The sequence below is a fragment of the Ovis canadensis genome, chromosome 20, assembly GCF_042477335.2.
Source record: "Ovis canadensis isolate MfBH-ARS-UI-01 breed Bighorn chromosome 20, ARS-UI_OviCan_v2, whole genome shotgun sequence".
NCBI classification, from domain to species: Eukaryota; Metazoa; Chordata; class Mammalia; order Artiodactyla; family Bovidae; genus Ovis; species Ovis canadensis.
The window spans coordinates 40,339,347-40,352,454 of record NC_091264.1 but is presented as its reverse complement, the minus strand read 5'-3'; the positions used below and the strand labels follow the sequence as shown (position 1 = coordinate 40,352,454).

The 13,108-nt window shown below is 45.3% G+C and overlaps 1 protein-coding gene across 2 annotated transcripts; it reads right to left on the bottom strand.

The window, feature by feature from the left end:
- Positions 1 to 55: 55 nt before the first annotated feature.
- Positions 56 to 10,559, bottom strand: LOC138425233 (boLa class II histocompatibility antigen, DQB*0101 beta chain-like). Of its 2 annotated transcripts, XR_011251132.1 has the most exons (6): positions 10,289 to 10,491; positions 8,102 to 8,371; positions 1,861 to 2,142; positions 1,274 to 1,384; positions 449 to 617; positions 56 to 281 (listed from the first exon to the last, which is right to left on the bottom strand). XR_011251132.1 is itself a non-coding variant. In XM_069562852.1 (5 exons), exons 1-5 carry the CDS (start codon positions 10,395 to 10,397, stop codon positions 604 to 606), a joined length of 786 nt encoding a protein of 261 aa, XP_069418953.1. In that variant the 5' UTR covers positions 10,398 to 10,559; the 3' UTR covers positions 56 to 603. The 2 variants fall into 2 exon arrangements, 1 of the variants encoding a protein (XP_069418953.1); XM_069562852.1 differs by having other exon boundaries at positions 56 to 617; positions 10,289 to 10,559.
- Positions 10,560 to 13,108: the final 2,549 nt, after the last annotated feature.

Genomic DNA, 13,108 nt, shown 5'->3' with positions numbered 1-13,108 from the left:
GTTATATATCAATTATGCCTCAATAGAAATTCTTAATAAACAAGAAGGCTCAAGGTACAGATAATTTATATTCATGTTTAATTATGATATACTCTATAACCAGGTAATGTTTCAATGTGCTTCCCTTGAACGATCTGCAGAGGCAGAATGGAAACAGAAAAATCCCTTGGGGTCTGTGTAGATGCTGCTGGCAGTGCACAGGCAGAGGCTCCAGGGTCCATGCAGGAAGCAGCATCGCAGCCAAATCCTTAGGGCAGGGGTCACAAGGGGTGACCTGGTGACTGTGTCAGAGTTAATCTAAGAAAGACTATGATCTCAGAGGAGGACAGGCTGAACATGGGAATGAAAATGGGAATAGAAACAATTCTCAGGGTCTGAGGAGATGCAGTTGGCAGCACACAGGAAGGTGCAGGAAGCAGCATCATTACAGCCAGATCCCTGTTGGGGCAGGTGGTCACAGGAAGTGACCTGGTGACTGCATCAGAGTCACTATAGGATCTGATCTCAGAGGAACAGAGAGACGGGCAGCTGGGAATTCTGGGCAAGAACAGGCAGCCATTACAGAAGAGCGAAGTCCAATCTCCATCAAAGTATCCTCGGGAGTCAGCGCACAAGCCCTGTAGAAGAAAGAGTTATCACACACAGCACCCTGAGGGAGGCGCCCCTCACCTCCTCTAAGGTCCCTGCAGCATCAGACAGCGAAAGCTGAGCTCCAGGGCATATTATCATCACCTCCCCAACACCTGGGTAAAGGTGACTCTCCCAAAGAGGAGGCAGTGCTCCAGGCTGACACAGATGTGCGGGAGGCTGGGGAGCAGCTGTTATCCTTCTGGGGGATATGAAGATTTCAATCTTTTCAGTAAATTTCATGATAACTCACCTTCTTTAAATTTATTTCATCCTTATCCATCAGTCACAAGGTCTTAACTGCCCAAAGTTAAAATCCCCCAGACAAATGAAACTGTCACTGGAAGACAGGGAAGTCAGTGCTCTGACCCTCTTAAAAGAGGAAGCTTTTGGAAAGGAGTCTATGAGACAATGATGAACTTTAAGGAAGCCCTAGAATGAATTCCACCTGTCAGTTTTGTGGCAGCGCTACCTTTCAATCCGTAAAGTAAGACTTCAGTGTCTCCCTAGGTTGCTTGTTTCTTCCTGCCACCACCTTAACTTCCTTTCTGTTACAATCAGGAAAAAGAGCTACATCTAGAGACAGAAGCCTCCCTGAGAAGAGGGTCTCAGCCAAAGTCTTCCCCATTTCCCCAAAGTTCCTTACCCTTCTGGCTCCTGTGACGGACAATGAGGCCCAGCCCGAGGAAGATCAGCCCCAGCACGAAGCCCCCAACACCACTCAGCATCTTGCTCTGGGCAGATTCAGACTGCGCCCCTGGGGAACAGAGCCTGAGTGTCAGCATTTGTCCCCACATCTCACAGTGTCCCTTGAGAATCCTGAAGTCCAGTTTGAAGTACAAGAAGTGGAAGTACCAGGGGAACTCAGTTCTTCATTCTAACTACCCCCAGGTGAGGGACCCAGCAAAAGATCCTTGGACAGAGTGGGCAGGTGAATGAGCAGGGAAAGCAGATCCCTGCCCCTCAAGGACACATGCATAACCTTGGACCTGTCAATCCTGCAGAGCTCCCTGGGCTGGGCTCTGGGGCCATGGTGTGTGCAGTGAGCTCCTGTATCTGGAAAGACAATGTAATTAGGCTCTTCCAATGCCCCTGCTATGAGGTATGAACACTCTTGTGTCCTCTGATTTCAGTAGGGATGCTGGGGACAAGAGGTGAGATGGGATGGACCCAGGAAGCCTTGTCTGCCCTGTCCTGTAGGCCCCACAATGAAAGGAAACCAAGTGCCCTTACGCCACTCCACCGAGATGGGGCTCTGGAGGCTGGGGTGCTCCACGCGGCAGGTGTACACATCTCCTCGCTGGGGGGTCATCTCCAGCATCACGAGGATCTGGAAGGTCAAGTCCCCATTCCTAATAAGGGGTGTGGACACAACTCTGGCTGTCTCCTCCTGGTCATTCCGGAACCACCGAACCTTGATCTGGCCTGGATAGAAATCTGTCACGGAGCAGACCAGCAGGTTGTGGTGGTTTAGAACCTCAGTCCTGGATGGGGAGATGGTCACTGTAGGTTCCACTGAGGGAGGAACAGACAGGAAAAGACACAGTGATACGTGAGACCACACAGCACGTCTCCCATGGAGAAGAGTCCTTCCTCGGTTCCAGAGTGGGAAGATCCCCAGATTCCAAGTCTTGGATTTGGATCCAAACTTGTCCACATTATTAGCTTGAATAGAAACATTCATCAGTTTACTCTTTGGAGCCTCAAGAGATAAATGTCATCATTCTATGGGAGTTACTTTGTTGACACTGATAAACATGAAGCACTTTTAATTATAAATTACTATATTATACAGGCTGCTATTCATTAAAATTTTTCAAATAAAAATAAAAAGCCCAGACTTGTTTTCCCCCACACCTATTGAAGGTGCTCTTCAGGACTAGCTCTAGTGACTTATGCGAGGTTAGTCCCAGTGCTCCTCACTATAGAGAAAATCTAGCTGTTTTGACTCCCATCTGCTGGTCATGAGGTGATCAAGAGTCATGGAATAGCAACACGGACTGAGAATTAAGAAAGCACAGACATTTCTGCATGCATGCATGCAAAGTTGCTTTAGTCATGTCCGACTCTCTCACCCCTATGGACTGTAGCCCACCAGGGTCCTCTGTCCATAGGATTCTCCCGGCAAGAGTATTGGAGAGGGTTGCCACGCCCTCATCCAGTGGATCTTTCTTAACCAGGGATCAATAAACATTTCTATGTACAATAAAATAGGAGAAGAGTGACCATCACATCCTTCCTACAAAGCAATTCTTCTCACATGGGCTACATCTATAATCCTCAGCCCCATAACACAGAATTTGAGAGCAAGAGCACTTCCCATATGTTGCTGGTCAACAAAGCATCTCTCTCAGCTTTAGCCTTATCTTAGCTCCAATGCCATTCTGTGATGAACACCCCACAGAAATCTACATAATTAAATACATACACTCTGTATCTACTTCATTGATGCCACATATGCAAAAGTGAAAGTCATGTCTGACTCTGTGCAACCCCATGGACTATACATTCCATGGAATTTTCCAGGCCAGAATATTGGAATAGGTAGCCTTTCCCTGCTCCAGGGGATCTTCCCAATCCAGGAACCAAACCAGGGTCTCCTGCTTTGCAGGTTGATTCTTTACCAACTGAGCTATCAAGGAAGCCCTGTACATACACTGCATGCAGCCTGTCTCTACTTCATTTATGCCACATATACTTATTTGATTGATCTATTGATTCACTTATTCATTCATTCAACAATTATATATATGACAATTTAGATTCTCTGGTAATCCAAAGATAACAACAGACCATAGTCCCTGCTTTTATAGACTTTGCAATCTTGTAACAGCAAACACACACAATGTTACAAACTTAGTCAGTTCAGTAGCTCAGTGGCTCAGTCCTGTCCAACACTTTGTGACCCCATGGACTGAAGCATACCAATCTTCCCTGTTCATCACCAACTCCCACAGCTTGCTCAAACTCATGTCCATTGAGTCGGTGATGCCATCCAACCATCTCATCCTCTGTCAACTCCTCCTCCTCCCACCTTCAATCTTTCCCAGCATCAGGGTCTTTTCAAATGAGTCAGTTCTTCCAATCAGGTGGCCAAACTATTGGAGTTTCAGCTTCAGCATCTGTCCTTCCAATGAATATTCAGGACTGATCTCCTTTAGAATGGACTGGTTGGATCTCCTTGCAGTCCAAGGGACTCTCAAGAGTCTTCTCCAACACCACAGTCCAAAAGCATCAATTCTTCAGTGCTCAGCTTTCTTTATAGTCCAACTCTGACACCCACACATGACTACTGAAAAAAAAAACAAAACACACACATAGCTTTGACTAGATGGACCTTTGTCAGCAAAGTAATGTCTCTGCTTTTTAATATGCTGTCCAGATTGGTCCTAGCTTTTCTTCCAAGGAGCAAGCATCTTTTAATTTCATGGCTGCAGTCACCATCCACCGTGATTTCAGAGTCTCCCAAAATAAACTCTCTCATTGTTTCCATTTATTTCCCCATCTATTTGCCATGAAGTGATGGGACTGGATGCCATAATCTTCATTTTCTGAATGTTGAGTTTTAAGCCAACTTTTTCACTCTCCTCTTTCACTTTCATTGAGAAGCTCTTTAGTTCTTCTTCGCTTTCTGCCATAAGGGTGATGTCATCTGAATATCTGAGGTTACCGACATTTTTCCCGGCAACCTTAATTCCACCTTGTGCTTCATCCAGCCCAACATTTCTCATGATGTGCCCTGCATATAAGTTAAGTAAGCAGGGTGACCATATAGGGCCTTGACATATTCCTTGCCCAATTGGGAACCAGTCTGTTCCATGTCCAGTTCTAACTGTTGCTTCTTCAGCTGCATACAGATTTCTTAGAAGGCAGGTCATAGGGTCTGGTATTCCCATCTCTCTCAGAATTTGCCACAGTTTGTTGTGATCCACACAGTCAAAGGCTTTAGCATAGTCAATAAAGCAGAAGTAGATGTTTTTCTGGAACTTTCTTGCTTTTTCGATGATCTGACAGATGTTGGCAATTTGATCTCTGGTTCCTCTGCCTTTTCTAAATCCAGCTTGAACATCTGGAAGTTCACGGTTCACATATGTTGAAACCTGGCTTGTAACATTATATAAACTAAGTAACATTTTATAAATTTTGAAAGAAAAGAAAGGGAACCTGAAAACAAGCAACAGTGATAAAACATCATTTGTTTGCCCATACCTCAATTCCTTTATTGTCTTAGGATGTTCAGTTCAATTGCTCAGTCATGTCCGACTCTTTGCCACCCCATGAATCACAGCATGACAGGCCTCCCTGTCCATCACCAGCTCCTGGAGTTCATTCAAACTCATGTCCATCCAGTTGGTGATGCCATCCAGCCATCTCATCCTCTGTCGTCCCCTTCTCCTCCTGCCCCCAATCCCTCCCAGCATCAGGGTCTTTTCCAATGAGTCAACTCTTCGCATGAGGTAGCCAAAGTACTGGAGTTCAGCTTCAGCATCAGTCCTTCCAATGAACACCCAGGACTGATCTCCTTTAGGATGGACTGGTTGGATCTCCTGCAGTCCAAGGGACTCTCAAGAGTCTTCTCCAACACCACAGTTCAAAAGCATCAGTTCTTCAGTACTTCACAGTCCAACTCTCACATCCATACATGACCACTGGAAAAACCAACTAGACGGGACTTTTGTTGGCAACGTAATGTCTCTGCTTTTCAAAATGCTATCTAGGTTGGTCATAACTCTCCTTTCAAGGAGTAAGCGTCTTTTAATTTCATGGCTGCAGTCACCATCTGCAGTGATTTTGGAGCCCAAAAAAATAAAGTCTGACACTGTTTCCACTGTTTCCCCATCTATTTCCCATGAAGTGATGGGACCAGATGCCATGATCTTTGTTTTCTGAATGTTGAGCTTTAAGCCAACTTTTTCACTCTCCTCTTTCACTTTCATCAAGAGGCTTTTGAGTTCCTCTTCACTTTCTGCCATAAAGATGGTGTCATCTGCATATCTGAAGTTATTGATATTTCTCCCAGCAATCTTGATTCCAGCTTGTGCTTCTTCCAGCCCAGCGTTTCTCATGATGTACTCTGCACAGAAGTTAAATAAGCAGGGTGACAATATACAGCCTTGACATACTCCTTTTCCTATTTGGAACCAGTCTGTTGTTCCATGTCCAGTTCTAACTGTTGCTTCCTGACCTGCATATAGTTTTCTCAAGAGGCAAGTCAGGTGGTCTGGTATTCCCATCTCTTTCAGAATTTTCCACAGTTTATTGTGATCCACAGAGTCAAAGACTTTGGCATAGTCAATAAAGCAGAAATAAATGTTTTTCTGGAACTCTCTTGCTTTTTCGATGATCCACTGGGTGTTGGCAATTTGATCTCTGGTTCCTCTGCCTTTTCTAAAAACAGCTTGTTAGTCATGGTCAAATACAACCCACTTCCTCATCTATTCTACACATCTTATCCTCGACCTCTCCAGTTGTTTCACTGCATCTCCCTCATTCTCTTAGTGTGAAACTATAGTAAATATTTCATACATGTTTTACTTATTTATTTAATAACATACTACATACTCTTTTCTTTCCCCCCCTAATTTCCTTTTAACATTCAAGTGAATTTAACTACTAGCTGCCTACCCTATTCCATCCTCTCACTTTTAAGAATAACTTCCTTGTTCAGAAATCAGACATGATTATCATGTATGTTCTCTATAGAAAACATTCTGCGATTCTTGCAGAAGTTGGTCAGGGTTCATGAGAAAGCACTGTGAACATAAAGTATAACTGGGACTTGCTGAGGTCAGGAGGCAATCTTGTCACCCCAGTTACATGGTACTCATGAGCCATCATCTGGAAAGAATCATGCTTTCAATTGGGACTTTAACTCTTGTTTAGGTCCTCGTTGCTGGAGTCTGATTGAAATCTTGGTCAGGTATGTGGACTTACAAAATCTGTTCATCTCAAACAGATTGGGAGTGAAAAATGAAGGTCACAAGTTCAAGAGAGAATTGTTAGAGTAATGTTTATAGGAAAAGAACTGAAATAGCAAAAAATATAAGCATATATTAATACTTGGTATCATTAGGATGAAGAAGGTAAAAGAGTGTAAAGTAAGCTAAAAGTTATGTGAACGTGTATAGATAACACTGAGGTCAGACTAGGGATTAATCAGTGAGTTTTCAATCCCCTCAATGTATCATTTTGTCCCACCAATTTGAAAATAGGCAGGAACAGACTCACACTGCTGTCTCTGGTCCTAACTGACTTTAAGGAGGCTTTGCTTCCATTAGACTCTATATACATTAGTAAAGAACATGATGACTGCTGTGTATTGGGGGACACTTCATAACAGTGAATAACTGTGCATAACTACTTAAGCTGTTTATATGTACCAACATTAACATATATAAAGTGTTGATGCTAACTGTTAAAACCCAAGGTTGTTGTGAAATTAAGTGGCATAATACAGACAGTATTTGGTAATATAATTGTCTACAAATAGGTTCCCATTAAATGGGTATAATTAACTTTCAGAAGGTGTATCCCTGACATGCATGGTGACTTTTGGGGCCTGGAGGGAGAGGATAGGGTTTAGGCCAAAATAAACCTGAAGATATTTTTATTCAATTAAATGGCATAGACTTATTTACCCCAAAACTCCAACTCTTTTTATTATGCCATTTGTTGAGCTTTTCTAAGAAATTGTAACTCAGCCTTACAACACCATTCAAGAGTTGTTTCTATTCTTAGTAAACATTTTTTTCCTCAGACTTTGCTTTCACAAATTTTAAGTTGTTAAGATCCAAGTCAATAAGAGTTAACTTTAAAGAGTTAAGTAAAATAGTAAAGAATAATTAATAAAATCAGTTTTTAAGGCTCTATTTACTTGTTTTCTCTTGAACCTAAATGGATGAAAAACCGAGTCCATTTATGGATTTATTTAACAGAGGTTTAAAGAACTCACACTACCTGCCAATGTGTCAGCAGGCACACGGTAATAATCAACACCGTCCCTTACTCGAAAGACGTCCAGAACAAGTGATACAGTGACATCCATTTAGGAAACCAAGATTAAGTTGAATAATGATGTGAAACCAAAAAGTGAAAAGGTATTACTTCATGACTGTAATTTCTCACCACGCGCGCAGGGTGCCCTGAACTAAGCAGTGGAGCTGCCGTGACCAGGCGGGGCGGTCAGACTTCGGGAAGCAAACACACCAAAGGCGCGAGCGAGGCGGGAACGAGCTGAATTAGTGGAGAGAGCTGCCCAGCGCGCGGCCTTCAGAGGGGGCCCACCCTGGGCAGGCCGCGCCGCCCCTGCGGGGAGAGGTCCGGGGCTGCGAGTGTCCATTCCCCGCGGCGCCTCGGCCCCCGCCCCCCGCGCAGGCGCCCCGGCCTCGCTGACCCCTCCGCGGGCCTGGGGACCCGCCCCGGAGACCCGGCCCCTCGCGCGCTGAGTCCCGGGCGGAGGGCGGCCGGCACTCACCTCGCCGCTGCCAGGTGAAGGGGGCATACACCCGGTAGTTGTTTCTGCACACCGTGTCCACCTCGGCCCGCGTCTGCTCCAGGATGTCCTTCTGGCTGTTCCAGTACTCGGCTTGCCGCTGCCCCGGCGGCGTCACCCCGCGGTACTCGCCCCAGTCGCTGTCGAAGCGCGCGTACTCCTCCCGGTTGTAGATGTATCTGGTCACGTACCGCACCCGCTCCGTCCCGTTGGTGAAGTAACAGTGGCACTTAAACTGGACCAGGAAATCCTCTGCGGGGAGACAGCCGCTCGGTCAGGCTCAGCCCCACAGCCCCACGCGGGGGCGCTCGGCCAGATGCGGAGGTGCCGGCCGCCGCCAGCGGGGTCCCGAAACCCGAAACCCGAAACCCGCCGCCGCTCAGCCCCTGTTCCGCTCCAGCCCCGCCCTGCGCCTCCCGCTGCGAACCGGGGTCCTCCCGCGGCTCCTCCCCGGCCTCCCGCCCCCTCTGAGGCTCCCAGGATGTGAGGAGGCCTTGGGACCTCAGGAAACAGGAGGCTGAGAACTCAGTAAACCGGGCTGTGTCTGTCGGCTTGATCATCCATCCCTCTGTACTTAGAGGGACCAGGATGTTCTCACAGGAAATCTCAGTTTCCCTTAAATACTGGGAACCTCAGAGGCAAAGTAGTGTGACGTAAACGCAGGAGTTCAGAGAATGAGGAAAGAGGCGGAGAATAGAAGTTTGTCCTCAGCCTGAAAGAGAACTCAAATCGCTCAGCCGTGTCTGACTTGTGACCGCATGGACTGCAGCCCACCAGGCTCCTCCATCCATGGAATTTTCCAGGCAAGAGTACTGGTGTGGGTTGCCATTTTCTTCTCCAGGGATCTTTCTGACCCAGGGATCAGAACGTGGATCTCCCGCATTGCGGGGGCGGGGGTGGGGGGCACACTTTACCGTCTGAGCCACCAGGGAATCAGCCTGATGGGCGTACATATTCTCTTTGTCCCTGGCAAAGTGTCTTCCTTACAACACCTGGGTTTACTCCTAGTTTCTGCCACCCCCACCGACACCTGTGTGGTTAGGAGGAACCAACAACTTCCCAGTCATAGAAAGGAACATCTTATTCATGGAAAGAGCACAGACTTTCAAATGAGATAAACTGGATTCCAATAAACTGAGATAGTTACCAGCTTGGGCAGGTTCCTTAATAGAGTATCTGTATCATAAGTATAATTGTGGAAGAAGTCATTATACCTACATGTAGGACTTTTAGGAAGATTGAGAGAGACTTCATATTAAGATGTTAATCCTGTGTCTGAAGTGAATGGTTTCTCAATATTTATATCATTCCGTTCTTACCTTCTCTTTGCTCCTAAATCCGGTCCATCCCCACTTAAGTCTCTGAATCCCACTCAAGTCACTAAGTGAAGTCGCTCAGTCGTGTCCGACTCTTTGCGACCCCATGGACTGTAGCTTACCAGGCCCCTCCGTCCATGTAATTTTCCAGGCAAGAGTACCGGAGTGGGTTGTCATTTCCTCCTCCAGGAATCTGGATCCTGGATTCCTCCTGGATCTTCCCGACCCAGGAATGCGAACCTGGGTCTCCTGCATTGCGGGCAGATGCTTTACCATCTGAGCCACCAGGGAAGCTTGGCCATAAATCAGTGAAACTTGAGGCTAAGGTTCTGTCTGTGGTCACCCAGGGAGCTCCTCCAATACCAGGAGTTGCTTTCATAAACCCTCCACTCAGTCAGGACTGTAGAGTCTTTTCCTCAAATTCTGAACCTACAGAGACTACTACTGCCCTACATTTCCCGCCAACCCAGGATCCCAGAGTATTTAGTCCAGACAAGATCTTGGGGGACCCTGAAATGACAAATTCTGCTGTGTCTTCTTTGGAGAAATTGGTATCTTCCAAAAAAAGGGCGGGGGCGGGGGAGAGATGCCCATGCTCACTTTGTCCTGGCACTTATAGTGGATACACACTCTGTCTCCTCCTCTCTGTTATACCCAGGCTCAAACCTTTAAGAGGGGGATTGTACTTATCTTGTCCTTAGAGGGTGGAAATGAGAATGTAACATAGCCCTCATTCCCGATGGGAGGAAATTGTGATCAAAGACAGTATCCTGAAATCATACCCCAGCCCAAGGGTCCCTCAGAGCCTGCTCCCCAGAGTGGTGGCTCCAGGGAGCAGCTGCGCTGCACTTACTTGGCGAGTCTCTGCCCTCAGCCCCTGGGGTGCTCAGCACCGCCAGGGTCACCATCACAGCTGCCGTCCAAAGGCCTCTGGGGATCCGCAGAGCCACCATCCCAGACATAATAGAGAACAAAGGAAGAAGTAATGGTAGTCAACACAGCTCAAACATGGTGGATCTGGTGAGCCCACTTCACAGAATAAAAGTCTATGGGCGCTCCCATGTATGGCAGGATTGGAGAGTCCCTCGGAAAGGAACCAATCAGCACTGGAGCTGAAATGCCTCATCTGTCCCTGGGCAGACATTATTTTCTAAGGTTCTCAGTCTAATGCCTGGCACTGTCTTCCATCAAATTACACTGAATAAACATTTCAGGTGAAGATTTTCTCTGTTATAAAAGATCTGAAGACTGAATGCCTCAGGAATTTAAAGAATGAAAAAAAAAGTGATTCAGAAGTAGACATGTCTGGGATATTTACTTAAAACCTGTTGTTTTTGGGTTTGGGGGTAGGGGAAAATAAGTGGGGATCATATTTCAAGGAGATAAAACTATTGTCACAGAGGTGCTCACCTTATTAGCTTAGACACTCTGAGAGGTCTTAAGATGCCATGGGAAGAACACAGCTCTTGAAGGAAATGGTTTTGGGCTGCAGTTCTACCACTGATATGCTTCATGACAATCAGCAAAATATTGAATCTTTTTGCCTCAGACTTCTCTATGTAAAATGTGAATCCTGGTCCATTTTATATCTAGGCCTTCATATATACAAACTTAAGAATGATGTTGTGATTGTTCAGTCGCTAAGATGTGTCCAACTCTTTGCGGCCACATGGACTGCAGCTTGCCAGGCTTCCTTTTCCTTCACTGTCTCCCAAATTTGCTCAAACTTATGTCCATTGAGTCAGTGATGCCATCCAGCCGTCTCATCCTGTGTCGCCTCCTTCTCATCCCTGCCTATAATCTTACCCAGCATCAGGGCCTTTTCCAAAGAGTCAGCTCTTCACATCAGGTAGTCAAAGCACTGGAGCTTCAGCTTTAGCATCTGTCCTTCCAATGAATATTAAGGACTGATTTTCTTTAGGATGGACTGGTTGGATTTCTTTGCAGTCCAAGGGACTCTCACGAGTCTTCTCCAGTGACACAATTTGAAAACATCAATCCTACAGTGCTCTGCTTACTTTATGGTCCAACCCTCACATCTGTACATGACTGCTAGAAAAACCATCTCTTTGACTATCTGGACCTTTGTCAGCAAAGTGGTGTCTCTGCTTTTTAATATGCTGTCTAGGTTTATCACAGCTTTTCTTCCAAGGAGCAAGCATCTTTTAATTTCATGGCTGCAGTCACTATCCACAGTGATTTTGGAGCCCAGCAAAATAAAATCTGTCACTGTTTCTACTTTTTCCCCATCTATTTGCCATGAAGTTATAGGAGCAGATGCCATGATCTTAGTTTTTGAATGTTGAGTTTTAAGCCAGCTTTTTCACTCTCTTCTTTCACCCTTATCAAGAAGCTCTTCAGTTCCTCTTAGTTTCTGCCATTAGAATGGTATCATCTTGCTGAGGTTGTTGCTATTTCTCCCAGTAACCTTGATTCCAGCTTGTGATTCATCCCTCTGTACTTAGAGCAATAAAACCTAGCATTTCATATACTCTACATATAAATTAAATAAGCAAGGTGACAATATACAGCCTTGAGATATGCCTTTCCCAATTTTGAACCAGTGTGTTGCTGCATGTCTGGTTCTAACTGTTGCTTCTTGACCTGGATAAAAGTTTCCTAGGAAGCAGGTGAGGTAGTCTGTTATTACCACCTCTTTAAGAATTTTCCAGTTTGTTGTGATCCACACAAAGGCTTTAACATAATTAGCAAAGGAGTATATGTTTTTCTGGAATTCCCTTGCTTTTTCCATGATCCAACGGATTTGGCAGTTTGATCTCTGGTTCTTCGCTTCTTCTAAATCCTACTTGTACATCTGGAAGTTCATATACTGCTGAAGCCTAGCTTGAAGGATTTTGAACATTACATTGCTAGCATGTGATATGACTTGTTTAATATTTTAAAATGTTCCTCATCTACCATGAGGTCGATATGTGGAACAAGAAAACAAACAAAATTTGTCAACCAGTCCTGTTGGCAAGTGATTTTTTACTATACAAGAATACACTGCATTCTTTCCTTTGAATGAAAATGTTTAGAAAATTAAGTTGACTTTTCTCTTAAAAATCTCTTCAGCTATTCAGATCCTCCCTGAACCATGTCAGCAGAGACACAATCCAAAAACATTAACACCATTCAGACACAGAAGACAGCAAAAGTTGCGGAGAAGCATTTCCTGGAGCTTCAATAGTGTTAATGAGGGAATGGATGCTTGTAGATACAGATTGAATTGTGCCAGGCCTAAGCATCAAATCTCCAGTAGCAGAAATATCAATTGTGTTTTTTTTAATATTTTTTTCATTTATCAGATACATCTTACCCATAATTAGGGGCAGTATTAAAAGATTATAGAGCAATTAGAATAGTACCTGGAAAAATTAATAAGACAGTAAGTGTCTCTTTTCTTTCTCTCTCCTGAATTTTAGGGTCTCCTTTCAAAACAGTGTGCTGCTGCTGCTAAGTCACTTCAGTCGTGTCCGACTCTGTGCGACCCCATAGACGGCAGCCCACCAGGCTCCCTCGTCCCTGGGATTCTCCAGGCAAGAACACTGGAGTGGGTTGCCATTGCCTTCTCCAATGCATGAAAGTGAAAAGTGAAAGTGAAGTCACTCAGTCGTGCCCAACTCAGCAACCCCATGGACTGCAGCCTACCAGGCTCCTCCATCCATGGGAT

Excerpts from the sequence above, each read along its gene's own strand:
- LOC138425233 (XM_069562852.1), bottom strand. The coding sequence starts at position 10,397 with ATGTCTGGGATGGTGGCTCTGCGGATCCCCAGAGGCCTTTGGACGGCA. Across the intron at positions 8,372-10,288 it reads TGAGGGCAGAGACTCGCCAA|AGGATTTCCTGGTCCAGTTT; the intron begins GTAAGTGCAGCG and ends GTCTCCCCGCAG. Across the intron at positions 1,385-1,860 it reads CCCCATCTCGGTGGAGTGGC|GGGCGCAGTCTGAATCTGCC; the intron begins GTAAGGGCACTT and ends TCTGTTCCCCAG.